The following is a 26,177-nucleotide window of genomic DNA, read 5'->3' on the forward strand; positions in this document are numbered from 1 at the left end:
CCCATTAATGTCCCACAAGGCCATCCTCTGCTACATATGCAGCTGGAGCCATGGGCCCCTCCATGTGTACTCTTTAGTTGGTGGTTTAGTCCCAGGGTTCTCTGGGGGTACTGGTTGGTTCATATTGTTGTTTCTCCTATGGGGCTGCAAACCCCTTCAGCTCCTTGGGTCCTTTCTCTAGCTCCTTCATTGTGTATAAGTAATGCTTGATTTTCATCATGATAATATTACCCAGAAGAGAGCTAAGTATTGTACCAGCTTTCATTTATTTACAGACGTAAGGGTGGGGATGGAAGTGTAGCTCTATGGTTGAGTTCTTCCGTAGCCAGAGTTTCATCCTTAGCATTGTCCCCCAGCCCCCAGCAAACTGTCATTTAGAAGTGGTATCTGCTTGGAGAGAGAGCTCAGTGGTCAAGAGCACTTAACTGCCCTTCTAGAGGACCTGGTTTGGATTCCCAGCACCCATATGGCAGTTAAGTACTGCTTGTCTGCCCCTCTAGTTCCAAGGGATCCGACAGCCTCTTCTGGCTTCTGACCCTCAGGCATACACATTATGTGTGTATATATATATATATATATATATATACATAAAAGAAAAATGAACAAACTTTTAAACAAACAAAAAGTGATTGCTTAACTTAGCTATTCTAGTCAGAGTTTCATTTTAATTGTTAAGACTCTCCTTTGGCCGGGCGTGGTGGCGCACACCTTTAGTCCCAGCACTCGGGAGGCAGAGGCAGGCAGATTTCTGAGTTCAAGGCCAGCCTGGTCTACAAAGTGAGTGCCAGGACAGCCAGGGCTATACAGAGAAATCCTGTCTCGGAAAAACAAACAAACAAACAAACAAACAAACAAACAAAAAGACTCTCCTTTGTTGACATGTGTGTTTTTGTGTTATGCATATTGCAGAAAGTTGTGCCTACTCCTGCTGATGGCTCTTTGACACACTTAGTGAGCTCCTTCTGCAGGTAGCTGAAATACACCTGTCTTTTAGGTTCACACTTAGGTCCTGATACCAGATTCAAATATTGAAAAGTTTTCTGGTAGAAAGGAAACTGCTTCTATCCAAGAAATTTTCTACTAGAACTCACCAATCCTTAAACTAAGTCTCTTTTGACTTTACTTCACAGTAGCTACTGCCATAATTTTATGTTCCTTACTCTTTTTATGTGTTTACATTTCAAACGTTATCTTCTTTCCAGGTCACCTCACCCCTGCCCGAACCCTCCTATCCTATCCTTCCTCCTCCTGTTTCTATGAGGGTGCTCCCCTCCCACCCACCCACTCCCACCTCACTGCCCTGGCATTCCCCTATACTGGAGAATAGAGCAACGTGCCTGAGCCTACTTTTACTAAATGTGTCTTTGTGCTCCAAGTTCATCTCACAGTCAAAATTACCCTCCCTCTTTCCCTATCCCTCCTTTACTCCTTTTCTCTCCTTCCCTCCCATCCTTTTCTTTCTTTATTTTAGGTATAAGAATATTTTGCATTTGTGAATGTATGTGCATCATGTGTTTGCCTGGTGCCCACAGCAGTCAGAGAAGGGTGTCAGATCTCCTGGAGTTAGACAGTTGTAGGTGCTGGGGACTGAACGTAGGCCTCCTGTAAGAACATGTATTTTTAACTTGCAAGTCATCTTTCTAGCCCCCAAATATACTTTTTCTTTAGAATGACGTAGAGGTTTTATTTCTGAAAGCAGTATGAATATGAGAAGGGCCGTAAGATGTGAGAGGGCTGTTCTACTCTGTCCTCTCCACATTGGGTTTTTGTTTTTTGTTTTTTGTTTTTTTTTTTAATGAGAGGCTAAGCTACCCAACGTGATGATTTGTAGTTACTCGTTAGTGGGAATGAGACAGAACCCTAGGTGCGGAATCTATATACCTGTGTTACATACATTATTCCTCTGAAAGAGGGTGGGGCTTCCTTTATTTCTACCTGTTTTCTTTTGAGATTAAACCGACCTATGTTTTTTTATATTGTACCGAATCGCATTAATGAAATTACCAGAGTGTTTGCAGAAGTCAGCTTATTCCCTCACTGAGTTGTCCCGATATGTAACTACTTGTAAGTTGTGCGCAAGGGGGTTTTATGTTAATGAGACAATCAAGGCTTTCAGTATTGCTTTTGCTCAACTGTGTTTTTCTTGGACTTGTAGGATGTGGAGAGCATCTCGTGCGCACCATACTGGCTAGAGAATGTTCACACGCTTTACAAGCTGAAGATGCTCACCAAGCTCTGTTGGAGACTATGCAAAACAAGTTTATCAGTAAGTGGAAGGTGGAGACAAGGACACTTTGTGAATATAGAGAATTTCTCTGAGCTGTGTACATGAGGAATCAGGTTTTCCACATATGCCTTTACACCTTCAGTTAATATTACTTGTGAGCAGAAATTCTGTCACAGTAGCTACTACAGCTTGATATCAGCAATTCAACTACTTTAGTGTCTAGGTTCTGAGACCTTATCTAGCATTAAAATGCCAAGCACTAGAATAAAATTCTGACAAAGAAATTCAAAACACAATGTGCTATATAGCATATTTGAAACGAAAATTGGATTCATTCTTTTGATAGTCAGGGTTGTATCCTGCACATTTTATTGCCGTGTCCAGTGCCAAGATGGAATCCTGCCTTGACTTTGCGGAGTCCTCTAACTAGATGTGCAGATGTGTGTGTAGGGGAATTATCTGAGGTTGGAGGAAGGAAATTCCTTGTCTGTTTTAGTTGATGAGCACATCAGTGAAAATTCGGGCACTTAGGTTTTTAGACAAAATAGATGGTAGACTCTTGCTCTAATCAGGATTTAGAAATCATACAGCAGATTAAATGGGTGAAGGATAAAATGAAGAATTTCTAACTGATAAGCAGTAGCTCTAAGATTAATGGAGACTGTTTGCTACTGTGCTGGCTAGTGGTTACGTCAGCTTGACACAGGCTAGGGTAATCCAAGTAAAGGAAAGAAACCTCAAGTGAGAAAATGCCTCCATTAGATTAGTTCTAGGGAAGACTGTGCTGCCTTTCCTTATTTGATAATTGATGTAGAAATGCCTAGCCTATTGTGGACAATGCTACCCTTGGGCAGGTGGTCCCGAGTATAAAAGGAGGCTTAGCAAGCCAATAAGCAGTGTTCCTCCATTGCCTCTGCTTCAGTTCTTGCCTCCAACTTCCTGGAGTTCCTGACCTGATCTTTCTTAGAGATGGAGCCTGACTGGAGAATTATACACTGAGTAAACCCTTTTCTCCCCAAGTTGGGTCACAGTATTTTATCACAGCAATAAAAACCCTGAGACAGACCCTGGGGATGAAAGTTTCTCCAAAAGAACACACTTGGGGGGTGATTTACAATCCCATTTGAGGAGATGTAGTTTGGCCATCAGAGAGCTGAACTTTGCTGGTTGGGTCAAGATGGGCTTAATCTGGAATCAGACACAATGGGTCATGCTCCAGAGTTCAGGAAGGGCAGCAGATGCTGAGCTCTGGGTACTTCTGTGCCTGTGTCAGTGAGGGTGAGGTTTTCAGAGCATGTAGGTTGCAGAGGACATATAGAAGGATTGTCTGCTTAGCAGATGATGCTCTGGGATACAGGAGCTTGTTGAGAGAACCATGGGTGACAACTGTGTTCAGTCTGTTGAGCTCTAGTTCCATTTGAGAGCTATAAAAGAATTTTCACTGGGCCTGGCTGCATGGTCCTACATGTATTCTTTCTAGACCTGCAGCTGAGGCAGACTCCATTGGGCAGCCTTGGACCCACACATCCAACCCCATCTCTCTTCCCCAGTCTGTGCTGGTGGTTATTAAAAAGGGTCCACCTTACAGCTATTTATCTTTTCTCATTTTATTTTTTTTCCAATTTATTTTTTTTAATTAGGTATTTTCTTCATTTACATTTCAAATGCTATCCCCAAAGTCCCCTAGACCCCCCTCCCACTCCCCTACCCACCCACTCCCACTTCTTGGTCCTGGCATTCCCCTGGTTCTTTTTTTTTTTTTTTTTAATATTTTTATTACATATTTTCCTCAATTACGTTTCCAATGCTATCCCAAAAGTCCCCCATAGCGCCCCCCCACTTCCCTATCCACCCATTCCCATTCTTTTGGCCCTGGCATTCCCCTATATTGGGGCATATAAAGTTTGCAAGTCCAATGGGCCTCTCTTTCCATTGATGGCTGACTAGGCCATCTTTCGATACATATGCAGCTAGAGACAAGAGCTCCGGGGTTCTAGTTAGTACATCATGTTGTTCCAACTATAGGGTTGCAGATCCCTTTAGCTCCTTGGGTACTTACTCTAGCTTCTCCATTGGGAGCCCTGTGATACATCCAATAGCTGACTGTGAACATCCACTCCTGTGTTTGCTAGGCCCCAGCATCGTCTCACAAGAGACAGCTATATTTGGGTCCTTTCAGCAAAATCTTGCTAGTGTATGCAATGGTGTCAGCGTTTAGAAGTTGATTATGGGATGGATCCCTGGGTACGGCAGTCTCTAAATGGTCCATCCTTTCATCACCGCTACGAACTTTGTCTCTGTAACTCCTTCCCTGGGTGTTTTGTTCCCAATTCTAAGAAGGTGCACAGTGTCCACACTTTGGTCTTCATTTTTCTTGAGTTTCATGCGTTTATCAAATTGTATCTTATATCTTGGGTATCCTAAGTTTTGGGCTAATATCCACTTATCAGTGAATACATATTGTGTGAGTTCTTTTGTGATTGTGTTACTTCACTCAAGATGATGCCCTCCAGGTCCATCCATTTGGCTAGGAATTTCATAAATTCATTCTTTTTAATAGCTGAGTAGTACTCCATTGTGTAAATGTACCATAATTTCTGTATCCATTCCTCTGTTGAGGGACATCTGGGTTCTTTCCAGCTTCTGGCTATTATAAATAGGGCTGCTATGAACATAGTGGAACATGTGTCCTTTTTACCGGTTGGGACATCTTCTGGATATATGCCCAGGAGAGGTATTGCTGGATCCTCCGGTAGTACTATGTCCAATTTTCTGAGGAACCGCCAGACTGATTTCCAGAGTGGTTGTACAAGCTTGCAATCCCACCAACAATGGAGGAGTGTTCCTCTTTCTCCACATCCTCGCCAGCAACTGCTGTCACCTGAATTTTTGATCTTAGCCATTCTGACTGGTGTGAAGTGGAATCTCAGGGTTGTTTTGATTTGCATTTCCCTGATGATTAAGGATGTTGAACATTTTTTCAGGTGTTTCTCTGCCATTCGGTATTCCTCAGGCGAGAATTCTTTGTTCAGTTCTGAGCCCCATTTTTTAATGGGGTTATTTGACTTTCTGGAGTCCACCTTCTTGAGTTCTTTATATATATTGGATATTAGTCCCTTATCTGATTTAGGATAGGTGAAGATCCTTTCCCAATCTGTTGGTGGTTTTTTTGTCTTATTGATGGTGTCTTTAGCCTTGCAGAAGCTTTGTAGTTTCATGAGGTCCCACTTGTCAATTCTCGATCTTACAGCACAAGCCATTACTGTTCTATTCAGGAATTTTTCCCCTGTGCCCATATCTTCAAGGCTTTTCCCCACTTTCTCCTCTATAAGTTTCAGTGTCTCTGGTTTTATGTGAAGTTCCTTGATCCACTTAGACTTGACCTTAGTACAAGGAGATAGGAATGGATCGATTCGCATTCTTCTACATGTTAACAACCAGTTGTGCCAGCACCATTTGTTGAAAATGCTGTCTTTCTTCCACTGGATGTTTTTAGCTCCCTTGTCGAAGATCAAGTGACCGTAGGTGTGTGGGTTCATTTCTGGGTCTTCAATTCTATTCCATTGGTCTATTTGTCTGTCACTATACCAGTACCATGCAGTTTTTATCACAATTGCTCTGTAGTAGAGCTTTAGGTCCGGCATGGTGATTCCACCAGAGGTTCTTTTATCCTTGAGAAGAGTTTTTGCTATCCTAGGTTTTTTGTTATTCCAGATGAATTTGCAGATTGCACTTTCTAATTCGTTGAAGAATTGATTTGGAATTTTGATGGGGATTGCATTGAATCTGTAGATTGCTTTTGGCAAGATAGCCATTTTTACAATGTTGATCCTGCCAATCCATGAGCATGGGAGATCTTTCCATCTTCTGAGATCTTCTATAATTTCTTTCTTCAGCAACTTGAAGTTTTTATTATACAGATCTTTCACTTCCTTAGTTAGAGTCACGCCAAGATATTTTATATTATTTGTGACTATTGAGAAGGGTGTTGTTTCCCTAATTTCTTTCTCAGCCTGTTTATTCTTTGTGTAGAGAAAGGCCATTGATTTGTTTGAGTTAATTTTATATCCAGCTACTTCACCGAAGCTGTTTATCAGGCTTAGGAGTTCTCTGGTGGATTTTTTAGGGTCACTTATATATACTATCATATCATCTGCAAAAAGTGATATTTTGACTTCATCTTTTCCAATTTGTATCCCTTTGATCTCCTTTTGTTGCCGAATTGCTCTGGCTAGGACTTCAAGTACAATGTTGAATAGGTATGGAGAAAGTGGACAGCCTTGTCTAGTCCCTGATTTTAGAGGGATTGCTTCAAGCTTCTCACCATTTACTTTGATGTTGGCTACTTGTTTGCTGTAGATTGCTTTTATCATGTTTAGGTATAGGCCTTGAATTCCTGATCTTTCCAAGACTTTTATCATGAATGGGTGTTGGATCTTGTCAAATGCTTTTTCCGCATCTAACGAGATGACCATGTGGTTTTTGTCTTTGAGTTTGTTTATATACTGGATTACGTTGATGGATTTCCGTATATTGAACCATCCCTGCATCCCTGGGATGAAACCTACTTGGTCAGGATGGATGATTGTTTTGATGTGTTCTTGGATTCGGTTAGCAAGAACTTTATTGAGGATTTTTGCATCAATATTCATAAGGGATATTGGTCTGAAGTTTTCTATCTTTGTTGGGTCTTTTTGTGGTTTAGGTATCAGAGTAATTGTGGCTTCATAGAATGAGTTGGGTAGAGTACCTTCTGTTTCTATTTTGTGGAATAGTTTGTGAAGAACTGGGATTAGATCTTCTTTGAAGGTCTGATAGAACTCTGCACTAAACCCATCTGGTCCTGGGCTTTTTTTGGTTGGGAGACTATTAATGACTGCTTCTATTTCTTTGGGGGATATAGGGCTGTTTAGATCATTAACCTGATCTTGATTCAACTTTGGTACCTGGTATCTGTCTAGGAACTTCTCCATTTCATCCAGGTTCTCCAGTTTTGTTGAGTATAGCCTTTGGTAGAAGGATCTGATGGTGTTTTGGATGTCTTCAGGATCTGTTGTTATGTCTCCTTTTTCATTTCTGATTTTGTTAATTAGGATGCTTTCCCTGTGCCCTCTAGTGAGTCTGGCTAAGGGTTTATCTATCTTGTTGATTTTCTCAAAGAACCAGCTCCTTGATTGGTTGATTCTTTGAATAGTTTTTCTTGTTTCCACTTGGTTGATTTCACCCCTGAGTTTGATTATTTCCTGCTGTCTACTCCTCTTGGGTGAATTTGCTTCCTTTTGTTCTAGTGCTTTTAGGTGTGTTGTCAAGCTGCTAATGTGTGCTCTTTCTAGTTTCCTTTTGGAGGCACTCAGAGCTATGAGTTTTCCTCTTAGAAATGCTTTCATTGCGTCCCATAAGTTTGGGTATGTTGTGGCTTCATTTTCATTGAACTCTAAAAAGTCCTTAATTTCTTTCTTTATTCCTTCCTTGACCAAGGTATCATTGAGAAGAGTGTTGTTCAGTTTCCACGTGAAGGTTGGCTTTCTATTATTTATTTTGTTATTGAAGATCAGCCTTAGTCCATGGTGATCTGATAGGATGCATGGGACAATTTCAATGTTTTTGTATCTGTTGAGTCCTGTTTTGTGCCCAATTACGTGGTCAATTTTGGAGAAGGTACCATGAGGTGCTGAGAAGAAGGTGTATCCTTTTGTTTTAGGGTAAAATGTTCTGTAGATATCTGCCAGATCCATTTGATCCATAACTTCTGTTAGTTTCACTGTGTCCCTGTTTAGTTTCTGTTTCCATGATCTGTCCATTGGTGAAAGTGGTGTGTTGAAGTCTCCCACTATTATTGTATGGGGTGCAATGTGTGCTTTGAGATTTACTAAAGTTTCTTTAATGAATGAGGCTGCCTTTGTATTTGGAGCATAGATATTCAGGATTGATAGTTCCTCTTGGAGGATTTTACCTTTGATGAGTATGAAGTGCCCCTCCCTGTCTTTTTTGATGACTTTGGGTTGGAAGTCAATCTTATCTGATATTAGAATGGCTACTCCAGCTTGTTTCTTCAGACCATTTGCTTGGAAAATTGTTTTCCAGCCTTTCATTCTGAGGTAGTGTCTATCTTTTTCTCTGAGATGAGTTTCTTGTAAGCAGCAAAATGTTGGGTCTTGTTTGTGTAGCCAGTTTGTTAGTCTATGTCTTTTTATCGGGGAGTTGAGTCCATTGATATTAAGAGATATTAAGGAAAAGTAATTGTTGTTTCCTGTTATTTTTGTTGTTAAAGTTGGCATTCTGTTCTTGTGGCTGTCTTCTTTTAGGTTTGTTGAGGGATTACCTTCTTGTTGTTTCTAGGGCGTGGTTCCTGTCCTTGTATTGGTTTTTTTCTGTTATTATCCTTTGAAGGGCTGGATTCGTGGAGAGATAATGTGTGAATTTGGCTTTGTCGTGGAATACTTTGGTTTCTCCATCTATGTTAATTGAGAGTTTGGCTGGGTATAGTAGCTTGGGCTGGAATTTGTGTTCTTTTAGTGTCTGTATAACATCTGTCCAGGATCTTCTAGCTTTCATAGTCTCTGGTGAAAAATCTGGTGTAATTCTGATAGGCTTGCCTTTATATGTTACTTGGCCTTTTTCTCTTACTGCTTTTAGTATTCTATCTTTATTTAGTGCATTTGTTGTTCTGATTATTATGTGTCGGGAGGTATTTCTTTTCTGGTCCAGCCTATTTGGGGTTCTGTAGGCTTCTTGTATGTTCATGGGCATCTCTTTCTTTAGATTTGGGAAGTTTTCTTCTATAATTTTGTTGAAGATGTTTGCTGGTCCTTTGAGTTGAAAATCTTCATTCTCATCCACTCCTATTATCCGTAGGTTTGGTCTTCTCATTGTGTCCTGTATTTCCTGGATGTTTTGAGTTAGGATTTTTTTGCATTTTCCATTTTCCTTGATTGTTGTGCCCATGTTCTCTATGGAATCTTCTGCACCTGAGATTCTCTCTTCCATCTCTTGTATTCTGTTGCTGATGCTTGCATCTATGGTTCCAGATTTCTTTCCTAGGGTTTCTATCTCCAGTGTTGCCTCATTTTGGGTTTTCTTTATTGTGTCTACTTCCCTTTTTAGGTCTAGTATGGTTTTGTTCATTTCCATCATCTGATTGGATGTGTTTTCCTGTTTCTCTTTAAGGACTTCTACCAGTTTGGTTGTGTTTTCCTGTTTTTCTTTAAGGACTTGTAACTCTTTAGCCATGTTCTCCTGTAGTTCTTTAAAGTCCTTCTTGATGTCCTCTACCATCATCATGAGATATGCTTTTAAATCCAGGTCTAGTTTTTCAGGTGTGTTGGGGTGCCCTGGACTGGGCGAAGTGGGCGTGCTGGGTCCTGATGATGGTGAGTGGTCTTGGTTTCTGTTAGTAAGATTCTTACCTTTACCTCTCGCCATCTGGTAATCTCTGGAGTTGTTATAGTTGTCTCTGTTCAGAGGTTGTTCTTCTGGGGATTCTGAGTATCCTCTGTCAGCAGACCTGTACAGACTAAGCTCGGTGGAGTCCCGGAGCCAAGATGGCGCTCCCTGCAGGGCAGGTCACTGTCCTCCGACTGGGAGGGTGCCGGATGTCTGCGGCCCCAAAAGGGTGCTGCCTCAGCGGCTCTGTGGCTCCCGCCTGTCCCAGAAGCTGTCTGCCTCTGTGGTCCTCACTCTAACCTGTAGACTAAGTTCGGGGAGTCCCGGAGCCAAGATGGCGCTCTCTGCAGGGCAGGTCTCTGTCCTCCGGCTGGGAGGGTGCCGGAAGTCTGCGGCCCCTAAAGGGTGCTGCCTCAGCAGCTCTGTGGCTCCCGCCTGTCCCAGAAGCCGTCTGCCCCCGTGGTCCCCACTCTGACCTGTAGAGACTAAGCTTGGCGGAGTCCCGGAGCCAAGATGGCGTTTCCTGCAGGGCAGGTCACTGTCCTCCGACTGGGAGGGTGCCGGATGTCTGCGGCCCCAAAAGGGTGCTGCCTCAGCGGCTCTGTGGCTCCCGCCTGTCCCAGAAGCTGTCTGCCTCTGTGGTCCTCACTCTAACCTGTAGACTAAGTTCGGCAGAGTCCCGGAGCCAAGATCCTTTTCTCATTTTAATGGTTGTCTCACCTTTCTGCTAGTTACATAAGCACCACATAAGCTCATTGTCTTTTTATATTCATATATATACTTTCTCCTTTGTACTTTCTACTTTTCTGATGGCTCCTGGATTTCAGGAAGCATCTGTGTTCTGGGGTACTGTTGGGGAGGAGCTGTCTGTTAGCCAGTGATTATTGATTTGTTCTGTAATTTTGTGTAAAATATAGAAGTCCTCAGACTAGAGACAGCTGGTCCTCTTTATTTTTGTGTCTCATCCATTGGGTGTAGCATGTTACTTAAGTGGTTTTCTCTTTTTTAAGATCAAGAACATTAGGTAAGAGGAAATTTAAAAATTCCTTGGCCATGCTAAATTCTCATGATTTTCTACTCGAGTCAGTCTATAAATCTAAAATTTTTTTAATCAGATGATTTGGACATGGGATTAGGAAAAAAAAATCAGGAAGCACATGTGATCATTACAAAGTACTTGGAAAGAAATAAATTAGATTAGTAGAGGCCTGGACTAAGAGCAAGGAGGTTGATTTCTTTTAGTGACCTGGTGCTATAATGACCTGCTTGTCTTTTGTTCCTTTCCTTCGCTGTAAAATGAGGAGGCAGATCTTCAGGGTCCCCAAAACTCCTTCAAATTTCAAAAATGTACTCGATCCTTATATATCAAATAATATACCAATTTAAAAAACCTATATTGAGACTTAGAACAGGATACCAGGTTCCTGTCTAGAGTGGTATGGTTGAGATCTTTTTAGGCAGTGATTGAAGTAATGATTACTTTTTCATCTTGTGGAAATACGAAATTCTTCTATTTTTACTTTTCATGTGATTTTTACAAAAATTGTAAAAACCAATGTAAAGATTATCATTGTAGCATCAACAGAAAAGTTTTATATAACAACCAAGTCAGAACCAAGTCCAGTTTGTTCATCCAAAGCTCCTCCTTTTGGTAGAAAAAATAATCATTGATAAAAAGTTTGTCTTCAGCCTTTGATCCCAGCACTCGGGAGGCAGAGGCAGGCGGATTTCTGAGTTCGAGGCCAGCCTGGTCTACAGAGTGAGTTCCAGGACAGCCAGGGGCTATACAGAGAAACCCTGTCTCAAAAAACCAAAAAAAAAAAAAAAAAAAAAAGTTTGTCTTCATAGTCTCCTATCTGTTAGTTATCTCCTTTATCAACATTTTAAATAAGTATGTAGATACAATAATATAATTTAAATATTCACTTACTGGCCTTCCTTTTCCCTAGCCCCCAATGTGAGAACGGGCTCTAATTTCTGGAGTTTAGGCCCATGAAAGTGTAGGTATACTCCTAAGGCTGGAGTTTAAACTCATGTCAGACTTTCCACAATGAATCTCCAGCAACTGCAATATATCAGTCACATTAGCTCAAGTTATTCCTTCTTTAGCACTGGTTCCACAGGTGGATTCTGCTCTGTTTAGGGCAAGCAGTTCTATCACCTCATTTCTCTCATGGATCAAAAATGGGTTTTGATATTTTCATTTTGTTCAGTGTGATTGGTGATGCTGATTGTCTGGCAGAATCTGTAATTCCTTAGGAGACAAGTTTCTGTTTACACCTTTTGGATATTATCTACATTAGGTTAATTGATGTGTGGAGTCACACTTAATTGTGGGTGTCACCATTCCATGAGCCAGAGTCTTGAACTGACTTAAGACAAAGGAGAAAGTGAGCTGGCCATGAGTGATCATCTCTGCTCCATACCTGGGTCTACACTGCAGGCTGTTGTCTAGCTTCTGCTACTGTGTCTTTCTTATCGTGGGCCCTCATACTGTTATGTAAAATAAACGTGTTCTTTAATATGCCTCTGTAATCAATAGCCTGGGCTGTCCTGGAACTCACTCTGTAGACAGACTGGCCTCAAACTTACATAGAGATCCACCTGCCTCTGCCTTTCTGGGATTAAAGACATGTGGCACCACCAGCCAGCCCCTTAGTTTGCTTTTGATGTGTATTTTAACTCTGCAATGTGAAGGGTGACTAGTGTATAATTCAGCTTTTCACTAGCTCTTAGGACACAGAGGAAGCTTCCACATTCTTTAGGTGCCAGACTGTCCTCTTTACACTCTATTTCAGTAATATTGATCATTTAAAATACAGATAGTTATAACTAAAAACAATTGGCTTGAGTTTTGTTGTTCTTTTATTAAACCAACAAAATTTATTTTAAAATATACAACTCAGTATCGACATTTTTTAAGTCATCAAAATAATTTATAATAGTTAAATGCCTCTTAAATATACATGATATCTTCTGAAGCTAAAAGTAATATGCACTTAAACAGTTTTTAAAATCAATTTGGAACATCAAACATGGTAGAAGTAGAAAAAAATCTCTTATAAAGTCCTCTGTGAAAGGAAATTATGATTATAAGTTTCTGATTAGACAGAAACCATTCCATCTCCAAGGGAGAATACGCAGCGTAACTGTGCCTTCATAGAATGAATTGGGTAGTGTTCCTTCTGATTCTATTTTGTGGAATAGTTTGAAGAGTATTGGTATTAGGTCTTCTTTGAAGGTCTGATCGAATTCTGCACTAATCCCAGTTGGTCTTGGGCTTTGTTCGGTTGGGAGACTTTTAATGACTGCTTCTACTCTTTAGGGGTTATGGGAATGCTTAGATGGTTTATCTGATGGTATTTGTTATTTGTCCAGAAAATATTCCATTTCATCCAGATTTTCCAGTTTTGTTGAATATAGGCTTTTGTAGTAGGATATGATGATTTTTTGTATTTCCTCAGTTTCTGTTGTGATATCTCCCTTTTCATTTCTGATTTTGTTAATTTGAATACTGTTTCTGTGCTCTCTGGTTAGTGTAGCTAAGGGTTTATCTATCTTGTTGATTTTTTTTTTTCAAAGAACCAGCTCCTGGTTTTGTTGATTCTTTGTATAGTTCTTTTTTGTTTCTATTTGGTTGATTTCAGCCCCAAGTTTGATTATTTTCTGCTGTCTACTCCTCTCGGATGTATTTACTTTTTCTTGCTGTAGAGCTTCAAGGTATGCTATTAAGCTGCTAGTATATGGTCTCTCCAGGTTCTTTTTGGAGGCACTTAGAGCTATGAGTTTTCCTCTTAGCACTGCTTTCATTGTGTCTCATAAGTTTGGGTATGTTGTGCCTTTATTTACATTAAATTCTAAAAAGTCTTCAGTTTCTTCATTTCTTCCTTGATCAAGTTATCATTGAGTACGGCATTGTTCGGCTGCCATGTGTATGTGGGCTTTCTGTTGTTTTATTGCTATTGAAGACCAGCCTTAGTCCTTGGTGATCTGATAGGATGCATGAGATTTTCAATCTTGTATCTGTTGAGGCCTGTTTTGTGACTAATTAATTATATGGTCAATTTTGGAGAAGGTACCATTAGGTGCTGAGAAGAAGGTATGTTCTTTTGTTTTGGGATGAAATGTTTTATAGATATCTGTTCTTTTGTTTTGGGATGAAATGTTTTATAGATATCTGTTAAATCCATTTGGTTCATAACTTCTGTTAGTTTCAATGTGTCTCTGTTTAGTTTCTGTTTTTATGATCTGTCCATTGGTGAGAGTGAGGTGTTGAAGTCTCCCACTATTATTGTGTGCGGTGCATTGTGTACTTTGAGCTTTAGTAGAGTTTCTTTGATGAATGTGGGCACCCTTGCATTTGGAGCATAGATGTTCAGAATTGAGATTTTCTTCTTGGTAGATTTTTTTCCTTTGATGAATATGAAGTGTCCTTCCTTGCTTTTATTTGATATTAGAATGGCTACTCCAGCTTGTTTCTTGGGATCATTTGCTTGAAAAATTGTTTTCTAGCCCTTTACTCTGAGGTAGTGTTTTTCTTTGACACTGAGGTGCATTTCCTGTATGTAGCAAAATGTTGGGTCCTGTTTATGTATCCAGTCTGTTAGTCTATGTCTTCTTATTGGGGAATTGAGTCCTCTTATATTAAGAGATATTAAGGAATAGTGATTGTTGCTTCCTGTTATTTTTGATGTTATTTTCATGTTTTTGTGGCTATCTTCTTTTCTTTGTTGAAAGAAAATTACTTTCTTGCTTTTTTCTACAGTGTAGTTTCCCTCCTTGTGTTGAAGTTTTCCATTTATTATTCTTTATAGGGCTGGATTTGTGGAGAGATATTGTATAAATTTGGTTTTGTCATGGAATATCTTGGTTTCTATGGTAATTGGAGGTTTTGTTGGGTATAGTAGCCTGGGCTGGCATTTGTGTTCTCTTACAGTCTGTAAGGATCTGACATCTGCCTAGGATATTCTAGCTTTCGTAGTCTCTGTTGAGAAGTCTGGTATAATTCTGATAGGTCTGCCTTTACATGTTACTTGACCTTTTTCCCTCACTGATTTTATGTTTTGTGCATTTGGTGTTTTGACTATTATGCGAGGGGAGGAATTTCTTTTCTGGTTCAATTATTTGGAGTTCTGTAGACCTCTTGTATGTTTGTGGGCATCTCTTTCGGTTAGGGAAGTTTTCTTCTACAATTTTGTTGAAGATATTTGTTTGCCCTTTAAGTTGGGAATTTTCACTCTCTTCTGTACCTATTGTCCATAGGTTTGGTCTTCTCACTGTGTCCTGAATTTCCTGGATCTTTTGGGTTAGGAGCTTTTTGCATTTTGCATTTTCTTTGACTTGTGTCAGTGTTTTCTATGGTATCTTCTGCACCTGCGATTCTCTCTTCTATCTCTTGTATTTTGTTGGTAATGCTTGCATCTATGACTCCTGATCTCTTTCCTAGGTTTTCTAACTCCAGGGTTGTCTCCTTCTGTGATTTCTTTATTGTTTCTATTTCCATTTTTACATCCTGGATGTCTTTGTTCAATTCCTTCACCTGTTTGGTTGTGTTTTCCTCCAATTCTTTAAGGGATTTTTGTGTTTCCTGTTTTGTTTTTTGTTTGTTTGTTTTGTTTTTCGAGACAGGGTTTCTCTGTATAGCCCTGGCTGTCCTGGAACTCACTTTGTAGACCAGTCTGGCCTCGAACTCAGAAATCTGCCTGCCTCTGCCTCCTGAGTCCTAGGATTAAAGGCGTGCACCACTACACCCTGCTACTCCTGTATTTTTTATTAAGGGAGTTATTCATGTCCTTCTTAAAGACCTCTATCATCATCATGGAATGTGATTTTTTAAAGCAGAGTCTTGCTCTTCTGGTGTGTTGGGTTATCCAAGGCTCACTGTGGTGCTAGAACTGAGTTCTGATGATGCCAAGTAGCCTTGATTTCTATTGCTTATGTTCTTGCCCTTGCCTATTGCCACCTGGTTATCTCTGGTGTTAGCTGGTCATGCTGTCTCTGACTGTGACTTGTCCCTCCTGCAAGCCTGTGTGTCAGTACTTCTGAGAGACCAGTTCTCTCTGGGAGGAATTTGGGTATGAAACTTTGTGGCACAGGGTCAGCTCTGATGTGCAGAGGAAACTGGAAGGATCCTGTGCCCAGCTGTTCCTTGTTTCCTGTTTCCTGATGGCTTAGGGTGGGTCCCTCTTGAGGCAGAAATTTAAGCAGAAGTGGTGGTCTTACTTGTGCTTACAGGTGAGTCAGTACTCCTGGGAATACCAACTCTCTCCTGGTGGTATTTGGGTAAGGAGTCCTTTGGCACAGGATCAGCTCCTGGCCCAGAGATAAACTGGAAGAAGTTTTGTCTCTTTTAAGATGAGTGGTTTTATTTATTCTTTGAGAATTTCATACAATGTTTTTGGATTGTGTTATTTCTCTTCTCACAAGTGTTCCTCCATTTCCCTACCTACCCATTCTCTTAAGAACCAAAGCCAAAACAAAACAAAACAAAACAAAAAAACATAGAGTCCAACTACTCCTCAACATGGGTGGAGCCTGCCCACCCATGGTGGTTAATATACATAGTGTCATGGTATGAAAGAAAACTCCCAGAATCTTTCAATTTTGAATAACATCTTGTCTCTGGGTAGGATTTAGTGCCCATTTCTCCCCTTCCATGCTGGGATTTTGTCTTGCTTGAGCTTGTGCAGGTCTTATGCATGTGGTCACAGTTTCTGTGAATTCATATTTGCATCTGTTTTGTTGTGTCTGGAAAATGCTGTTTCCTTGAAGTCACAGTCCTTGGCTCTTTAAACCCTCTGTCTATCCTTTTGTATAAATTCCTGAGCCTTGTGGGTAGGGTTTGATAAAGGCATCTCACTTAGGGACGAACATTTCAAAGTCTTCTCCGCATGTTTTCCAGTTGTGTATTTCTCTATTACTGTGTACTGCAAGAAGCAGGTTCTTTATTGAGGGTTGAACAAGGCACAGTTTTGGGAGTAGAGTTGTGTATAGCAGGATCTTTCCAGGAGTTGTTTCATTGCTATGTGCATTTAGCAGATAGTAGATTTCCCATGATAGGTTTGACTTAGCCTCATTCTTTGGTCTCCTTAACAGTATCAGGGATGGGCTCCATCTCATGGATTGGGGCTTAAGTCAAATTAAATATGCCTGGTTACTCCTGAGTTCCACGTTACTATTCTACCACTGGGCATATCATGCATGACAATCATATTATAGCTCATATGGTTTGTGGCTCAGTATGGTTGATGATAGCTCTTCTCCTCTAGTGGATATATACCAGCTCAGCACTGTGATTATTATTCAGTAGGGTTAAAGCTTCCACTTGAGTTCCAGCTAGATTTCTTCATATTCTACGACATAAGTACATGATGTTTAATGATGGGGGTCTTACCATCAGGTCGTGGAGGGTAAGCAATAGCATTGGCATAGCCTTTAATGTTTAAGGGGGTCTATGGGACTCCTATGGCCAACAGCTGAAAAAGAGGTAACCCATTCCTAGCACAAATGATTTTATTTGGTAGCATATGGCGTTTTGTTGGGGTACTATGCTTCCCATTATGTGGTAGCTCCATATACATTCCTTTAATATATTTAATTATTTGATGACACTTCTACAGTAGTAGATTTCTGTGTGGCTTTTCACAAGACCTTTAATGTTAGTTATGCCTCACCATATCCCTCTCTCTTCCCTGCCATTCCATTCCCTAACCCATTTAATTCTCCTGTTTCTCTTTATCCCTTTATACGACTTTATACCACTGGGAGCTCAGATCTCACTTCATTTCCTCAAAGAGTAATGAGAGTCCCCAACTGTCCCACTGCTCTTTCTACCTGCCTAGTCAGGGTTAAGTTTCCTCTTAGCCCTTGTTGCTTTATTGCATGTTTGAATGTTTGACTTTTAAAAATTAAACTTATAATTCAATACAATTTTTACTTTCAGTTGCCACTTAAAGATACAATATGGGAAGCTGTTTATTCCTTAATTTTCTCCAGTGATAACCGGTTACAGAACTTTAATATTACAACAAGACATTGCTATTGATATAATACACCAATCTTCTTATTTTCACTTTTGAGATTTACAATATAATTATAGCATTTTTCCCTTCTGTGTCCTCCTTCCATAGATCTCTCCCTGCTCTCTTTTAGATTCATGGTCTGAATGCATTTGTTACAATACACCAGTCTTACTTCGTTTCCTTACTTTTATTTGGATTTGTATTTAATTCTCTGCAGCTGTTTTGGTGATTGTTCTGCTGCTGTAGAGAGATACCACCTCTTAAAACAGAAAGCATTTCATCGGAGCTTGCTTATCCATTGCCATCATGGCAGGGTAGCATGTTGGCATGCAGGCAGACATGGTGCTGGAAAAATAGATGATTGTTCTACATCTGTATCTGCATGCCGAAGGGAGAGAGAAAGACACTGGGCCTGGCTTGGGTTTTTGAAACCTCAAAGCCCACTACCAGTGGCACACTTCCTTCAACAAGTCCACACCTACTTCCACAATCTTTCTAAGCGTTCAAATATATGAGTCTATGGGCCACACTTATTCTAATCACCATAGTAGCTTTTTTGTTAGGGATGGGCATTGAAGACATGGCATCATTCATGCTAAGCATGTATACTTCCATGTAGACTTACCTGTTTTTTTGAAGGCGTATGCCTTCAAACTATGTTAAAACTAATGCCAATATTTTCTTAGACTGTAATCTAACAATCTACCTGGAGGTGTGTTTTCCATTTAGCTGGCACTAGTTTTTTATGTCTCTACTAATTAATTAGAATTAAGTTTAAATTTGTTTTTCAGTTTTAATATCATTATTTAAAGTGCTCAGTGTGTGGTTAATGAAATGGATAATGACATGTTCATCATTGCGCTTCTATTGAAGCAGAGATGCTATTCAGTGAAATAAACATGTAGAATTTTACACACAGGGAGGGAGTGGGAGGGGGGAGGTTGGGAGGAGAGAGGTGTTGATTGTTTTTGTGTTCAGGTGTATTTGTAATGTCCATATTTTACATATGGGATGCTTCTTCTGTAGGCTGATATTGACTTTGGAGGAAAGCTAATCTTTGGGGCTTTAAATTAAAATGAAACTATGTACCATCTAGTAAAACTGAAGTTATAGAAGTGTTATTCTTGAGAAGTTAATTAGGGTTATAACATTAAGTAAACGATGACTTAAATTTATAGAAAGAATAAAAGTGTAACTTTCAGACATTTTTAAAAATTTTTTTATTTTATTTTAATTGGGTATTTTATTCATTTACATTTCCAATGCTATCCCAAAAGTCCCCCATACCCACCCACCCCCACTCCCCTACCCACCCACTCTCACTTCTTGGCCCTGGCGTTCCCTTGTACTGAGGCATATGAAGTTTGCAAGACCAATGGGCCTCTTTCCACTGATGGCCGACCAAGCCATATTCTGATACATATGCAGCTAGAGACATGAGCTCCGGGGGTACTGGTTAGTTCATATTGTTGCTCTACCTATAGGGTTGCAGACACCTTCAGCTCCTTGGGTACTTTCTCTAGCTCCTCCATTGGGGGCCCTGTGTTCCATCCAATAGCTGACTGTGAGCATCCACTTGTGTTTGCTAGGCCCAAGAATAGCCTCACATGAGACAGCTATATCAGGGTCCTTTCAGCAAAATCTTGCTAGTGTGTGCAATGGTGTCAGCGTTTGGAGGCTGATTATAGGATGGATCCCCGGGTATGGCAGTCTCTAGATGGTCCATCCTTTCGTCTCAGCTCCAAACTTTGTCTCTGTAACTCTTTCCATGGGTGTTTTGTTCCCAATTCTAAGAAGTGTCCACACTTTGGTCTTCCTTCTTCTTGAGTTTCATGTGTTTTGCAAATTGTATCTTATATCTTGGGTATTCTAAGTTTCTGAGCTAATATCCACTTATCAGTGAGTACATATCATGTCAGTTCTTTCGTGATTGGGTTACCTCACTCAGGATGATGCCCTCCAGGTCCATCCATTTGCCTAGGAATTTCATAAATTCATTGTTTTTAATAGCTGAGTAGTACTCCATTGTGTAAATGTACCACATTTTCTGTATCCATTTCTCTGTTGAGGGGCATCTGGGTTCTTTCCAGCTTCTGGCTATTATAAAAAAGGCTGCTATGAACATAGTGGAGCATGTGTCCTTCTTACCAGTTGGAACATCTTCTGGATATATGCCCAGGAGAGGTATTGCGGGATCCTCCAGTAGTACTATGTCCAGTGGAAAAAAGACAGCATTTTCAACAAATGTTGCTGGCCCAACTGGCAGTTATCATGTAGAAGAATTCAAATTGATCCATTCCTATCTCCTTGTACTAAGGTCAAATCTAAGTGGATCAAGGAACTCTACATAAAACCAGAGACAGTGAAACTTATAGAGGAGAAAGTGCAGACATATTTTTTATGTGTAAAAATTGCAACTTAATAAGGGGTCAAATCAATAAATGTAGAAAATAATAAATGTAGAAGCATGGAGAAATGTTTGTTTTCCATATCAAAAGGCTATCTCATCCCTTCCACAATCTTCAGGTTTGAAAATGAATGTGACTTCTGGAATTACAGCAAACAGGTAGAGTGATGGTGGACTAGATAGGCCCGACACAGTAATCATAGACTTGACTCTGCACCTGCTACTGCAACTGCAAAAGCTACTCAGCACTAGAGTACTTGTTTGAAGGAAAATGTAAATTCCAACTTGTTTAAATCACAGTAGGCCTAATTTTCTGTTGTTGCTAAATGCATTAAAAATGTTTCCTCATGTGAATGGAGGAAGGGTATGTTGCATATCTGTTTTCTCTTAACCTCTTTATTCAGATATTCTTTGATATGGTTGTTTCCATGACAGCCATCATATTTGAAAATATTGTTACGTGGCAATGCACTATGGAGACCTAAGCTAGCAGCTGTTCTAGCTTCACAACTAGGAATACTGGCGCATATTGGTGATTTACGATGGTGATCATGTGGCTGACTGAGTTGTGGTGAGCCCAGCATCTTGAGAAAGTATTGTTCTCTGTATTGCTAGCCAGGGAAAAACATGACAAATTAAATTTATTCACATATTGTACTAATAGTACATGGTTATTATAAAGCACTTCATATTTCTCAAAGAGTTTTCAAGTATACTCTTTCCACTAATCTTTTTTAATTTTCAAATGATGGAAAACTCAGAACCAAAGGTTTTTCAGTTTTAATGTCATTATTTAAAGTGCTTAGTGTGTGGCTAATGAAATGGATAATGAAGATTTAGCACACGTTCATCATTATGCGTCTGTTTAAGCAGAGATGCTGTTCAGTGAAATAAACATGTAGAATTTTTAAACACTCTTGGAGGGAAGGAAGGAGGTAGAAGAGGGGAGATTGGAAGGAGAAAGCCTCCTGGAAAACTCAGAACCAAATGTCATGTATCAGTGTAGTGTTCCCTACTTAGTTTAGTATAGAAAGCTGCACTCACAAGATCTCACAATATGCAAAAGTGTGTGTTTGGGCATGCACACACCTGCCTGTGTTCACTCATGCACATGTGTAGTAAGTACTCTCCCATAGCTTTCATTCTTACAGTCCCCTCTAACTGGGGAGAAGCATACAGATTCCCATTTTGGGAGAGGTTGACCTCGTCTCTCTGGGACAGAGTAGTAACCTGACCTTGCTGGCTAGATCAGGGATGAGCATGCTGCCCACATGAAGCCACAGCAGTCTTCCTTTGGCTTTTTTGCTAGGCAAACATAAAGCAAGCACATCTCCTTCTGTTTTGGTTGCCTGTATTAGAATTGTCTGAGGGCTTCCTATATCCCCAGAATGTCAAGATAGCTGAGGAAGGAAGTGTTCATTTACTTTGCATAGTAATAAGATTTTGATTCCCATATTATTTGCTTTGTGTTAAATAGTGTGCTGTAACTTTTATTCTATTCTGAATTGAGTCTTTCTCTTCATTTCTGACTTCAAATAACCCATATAAGTGCAACAAAATGTAATTAAAGCAGGTAGCGGATGTTTGTTTTAGCATGTTAGTTTTATCCTCGTCAAAAGACAGAAGAAACTACACAAGAGAACTATATCTCATTGGAAGACACAAGATAAGTTTAAGTCTCCATCTGCCCTGTGTTGGCTTTTAAAGACTCTTCGTTTCCTAAAGCCGTCCTCTTACTTATGTACTGTCCAATGACATATGTACTGTCCTAGTACATCTGTACTGTCCTCTTACTTTTGTATGGTGCTATTACATATGTACCATACTGCATTTGCATATTTGTTCCTTTAATGATTAGGTTTTTCATAGTATATAGCCTGTGGACCTCATTTTCAATCTCTTCCTCTGTTATGGACGAGAAGATAAATTTGCTTACAAGTTGCCTTGTTTATGTGTTTTCTTCCAGTTACCTGCTTTTGCTCTGTTTTTTTCCCCCTCATTATAAGCATTTTCTTTTCCTTTAGAGTTGCTTGAAACTTGTTATCTCTTTCCAGCCCTCTATAAATTAAAGCATGGCTGACAAACCAATCTGTTTATTTGTTACCATGTATCAAGATATGAATCATTAATTTTCACTTTTTTAAAAAAAAGATTTATTTATTCTATCTAAGTACACTGTAGCTGTCTTCAGATGCACCAGAAGAGGGAGTCAGATCTCATTATGGATGGTTGTGAGCCACCATATGGTTGCTGGGATTTGAACTTAGGACCTTCAGAAGAGCAGTCGGTGCTCTAAATCACTAAGCTATCTCTCCAGCCCAATTTTCACTTTTCTTTTTCTTTCTAATTTTTCTGAAATGTTTAAGGTTCCACTAATTTAGCATTTTAATTTTTTAATTTGGGTACTTTCTCTAGCTCCTTCAATGGGGACCCTGTGCTCTGTCCAATGGGTGACTCTGAGCATCCACATCTGTATTTGCCAGGCACTGGCACAGCCTTGCAGGGGACAGCTTTATCAGGCTCCTGTCAGCAAGCTCTTGTTGGCATCTGCCATAGTGTCTGGGTTTGGTGGTTGTTTATGGGATGGATCCCCAAGTGGGGCAGTCTCTGGATGATCATTCCTTCAGTCTCTGCTCTGAACTTTGTCTCTGAAGATCCTTCTATGGGTATTTTGTTCTCCCTTCTAAAAAGGATTCTGTCCTTCTGGGCTAATAACCACTTATCAGTGAGTGCATATCATATGTGTTCTTTTGTGATTGTGTTACCTCACTTAGGATGATATCCTCTAGATCCATCCATTTGTCTAGGAATTTAATAAATTCATTGTTTTTATTAGCTGTGTAGTACTCCATTCTGTAAATTTACCACATTTTCTGTATCCATTCCTCTGTTGAGGGACATCTGGATTGTTTCTAGCTTCTGGCTATTATGAAAAGGGCTGCTGTGAATATAGTGGAGCATGTGTTCTTATTACATGTTGGAGCACCTTCTGGGTATATGTCCAGGAGTGGTATTGCTGGATATTGTGACTCATTTTCCCTATCTGCCAGTCTTAAGAAATTTATGATTTTATTCTGCAGTTCTTCTTTTTATTTTATTTATTAGACACAGTGAAAGGTTTCCTGTAGCTGCCTTTTACTATGTTGGAGGATTTCCTTTCTTTCCACCCTTTTCTACCCTCTTCTCTCCTTTCAACCCCCTACCACTAGATAAGAGAGAAAAAAGGACAGAAAGGAAAGGAACGTGCTCCCTGAGTAAAGTCAGGGGTCCAAAAGGGGGAGATGTTGTCATTAGACTACTTCCTGCTGATTAGAGGTGTTAAATTCCTTGGGGCAAGTTTGGTCTTCGCTCTCAGGGATACTTAATTTTTTTCTTGCTGTTTCTTCTTTGTGCATGATGACGTAACAAATGGCAACCCACCCCACCTCTTGGGGTTCTAGCATTTATATCCCCTCTGAAAAGTCCCCAGATTTTCAGACATCACACAATTGCAGAAACTATCTGCAGCTGGCCAAATCACACCCCTGCTAGAGCATGAGGCAAATCATAGTCAGCAGCTGTGGACAGTCCAAAGCAGCCCCATGTCTCACACCTGGGATTAAAACAAAAGCATGTTCTTATATTTCTGTGTTTTTTAAAGAATCCAAAACTTCAAAGTTACTACTACAGTTTTCCAGTGACCAAGACTTCTGGGAGAGTATGGGATGTATAATATATGCCATTAAATCAAGCAGAGCCACTAAAATTCCACAACCAAGGTGGAAAAGAATTTCAGGATTTTAATTATTTAGAAGAACAAGAAGAGGGGGGGAAAGGAGAAAGAAAGACAGAAAGAAAGAAAGAAGAAAGAAAGAAAGAAAGAAAAGAAAGAAAGAAAGAAAGAAAGAAAGAAAGAAAGAAAGAAAAGAGAAAAGAAAGGAAAGAAAGAAAGGAAAGAAAGAAAAGAAAAGAGAAAAGAGAGGAAGAAGGAAAGAAAGAAAAGAGAAAAGAGAGGAGGAAAGAAAGAGAAAAGAAAAGAGAAAAGAATCCCCAAAAATATCATAGCTCCCCAAAAATATCATAGTGCTCTAAGATTAAAATATTTAGGCTTTGCTAAATTAGGACACAGAGGGAATTCCAGAGATAAACAGTGCCCAGTGAATTGGTAAGAAGAGGGAAGAAATTCAGAGCCTTGGATCAGAGAAGGAATTTCACAAGTCAACCTCACATTGCCCAGAATTCTGGCATCCATCCTTAGTACACTGAGTTGACATTGTATCATGTTAGGCGGACATATAAATGACCTGACTTAAAAGGGAACTGACATCAGTAACCAGCCCTCACACATTCCATACTGGCACATGGGCCTTCTGCTGAGAAGGTGGCTGATTATGGGATGGATCCCCGGGTGGGGTAGTCTCTGGATAGTCCATCTTTTCGTCTTAGCTCCAAACTTTGTCTCTTGTAACTCCTTTCATGGGTATTTTGTTCCCTATTCTAAGGAGGAACGAAGTATCCACCCATTGGTCTTCCCTCTTCTTGATTTTCTTGTGTTTTGCAAATTGTATCTTGGGTGTTCTAAGTTTCTGGGCTAATATCCACTCATCAGTGAGTGCATATCTAGTGACTTCTTTTGTGATTGGGTTACCTCACTCAGGATGATATCTTCTAGATACATCCATTTGTCCAAGAATTTCATAAATTCATTGTTTTAATAGCTGAGTAGTACTCCATTACATAAATGTACCACATTTTCTGTATCCATTCTTCTGTTGAGGGACATCTGGGTTCTTTACAACTTCTGGCTATTATAAATAAAGCTGCTATGAACATAGTGGAGCATGTATTATTACCAGTTGGAACTTCTTCTGTGTATATGCCCAGGAGAGGTATTGCTGGATCTTCCGGTAGTATTATGTTCAATTTTCTGAGGAACCTCCAGACTGACTTATAGAGTGGTTGTACAAGCTTGCAATTCCACTAGCAATGGAGGAGTGTTCCTCTTTCTCCACATCCTCGCCAGCATCTGCTATCACCTGAATTTTTGATCTTAGCCATTCTGACTCTTGTGAGGTCGAATCTCAAGGTTGTTTTGATTTGCATTTCCCTGATGATAGAGGACATTGAACATATTTTCAGGTGCTTCTCAACCATTCTGTATTCCCCAGTTGAGAATTCTTTGTTTAGCTCTGTACTCCATTTTTACTGGGGTTATTTGAATTTCTGAAGTCCAGCTTCTTGAACTGTTTGTATATATTGGATATTAGTCCCCTATCAGATTTAGGATCGGTAAAAATCCTTCCCCAATCTGTGGGTGGTCTTTTTTGTCTTATTGACAGTGTCTTTTGCCTTACAGATGCTTTGCAATTTTATGAGGTCCCATTTGTCAAATCTTGATCTTACAGACCCTTCTGGATGCTATGAGCTTTCAGCCTTTCAAAGCTTCTCATGTACCATAGATTTCTGGTTGGCTTTTTTTTTCCTTATTCATTCAATTTCAGGGAAGTCAGTACTCTGACTGACCAGATCATAATGATTACACTCTGATCTTTTCAATGTAGTCAGGTGTGTGTGTGTGTGTGTGTGTGTTTGCACATGTGTGTTTCTCTTCCTAACACAGAACTTTCAGCATCACTGTACCCTTGCTCTCCACACCTGACCTCTCATCCTTATTTTGGTGAATTAGTTCTGAACTTCTTGATATGACAAAACTCTCCTCTGTGCCCAGAGCTTGTCTCTTAGACTGTTTATACCAGGGACATGTTGCTTCCGTGCCTGAGACTGTTCTGCCTCCTAGTAATTCTCTGGGATCCTGTAACAGATGTTGAGAACCTACAATGTTCTAACCACTGGGTACTCTTGTGTGTGTGTTTTAAATTTTCACTATCTCCAAACATAATTGAGCAGTCAATAAGTATCCTTCAATGTAATGGGCTTGTGTGCAATAAATAGGGTGAAAGTTAGGGGAGTTTGTACTCTGGGCAAATGAGTGCATAGGAAAACAACTCAAAAACAGAAAACATACAGCAACAGCCCCACAAGGTGTGAGTGCTATTAATAGCCTGATGCCATTTAAGACGCCTATGCAGAGATCGGTGGAGTCTCTTCCAGGTGTTTATCTGCATTATTTGAACATTTCCATTTTCTTTGCCAGGTCCTT

The 26,177-nt window shown here is 40.0% G+C and overlaps 1 protein-coding gene across 5 annotated transcripts in view; it reads left to right on the plus strand.

Annotated features, from left to right (window-relative positions):
* The window catches only part of Tasp1 (taspase 1), a 247,334-nt gene that overhangs the window by 165,437 nt on the left and 55,720 nt on the right, over positions 1–26,177 (plus strand). For 4 of the 5 annotated variants that reach the window (XR_003835952.2, XM_021149142.2, XM_021149133.2 and 1 more), the window contains exon 11: positions 2,156–2,266. The exons of the other annotated variant lie outside the window; for it this stretch is intronic. Coding sequence is in view for 3 of the 4 variants with exons in the window: in XM_021149142.2 (XP_021004801.1) it covers positions 2,156–2,266 (111 nt within the window). In the remaining variant the exon portion in view is untranslated. The remainder of the gene's footprint in view (positions 1–2,155; positions 2,267–26,177) is intronic. 5 annotated transcript variants of the gene reach the window in all.

Source organism: Mus caroli, unplaced genomic scaffold (genome assembly GCF_978045245.1).
Source record: "Mus caroli unplaced genomic scaffold, Mus_caroli_1 scaffold_2, whole genome shotgun sequence".
NCBI classification, from domain to species: Eukaryota; Metazoa; Chordata; class Mammalia; order Rodentia; family Muridae; genus Mus; species Mus caroli.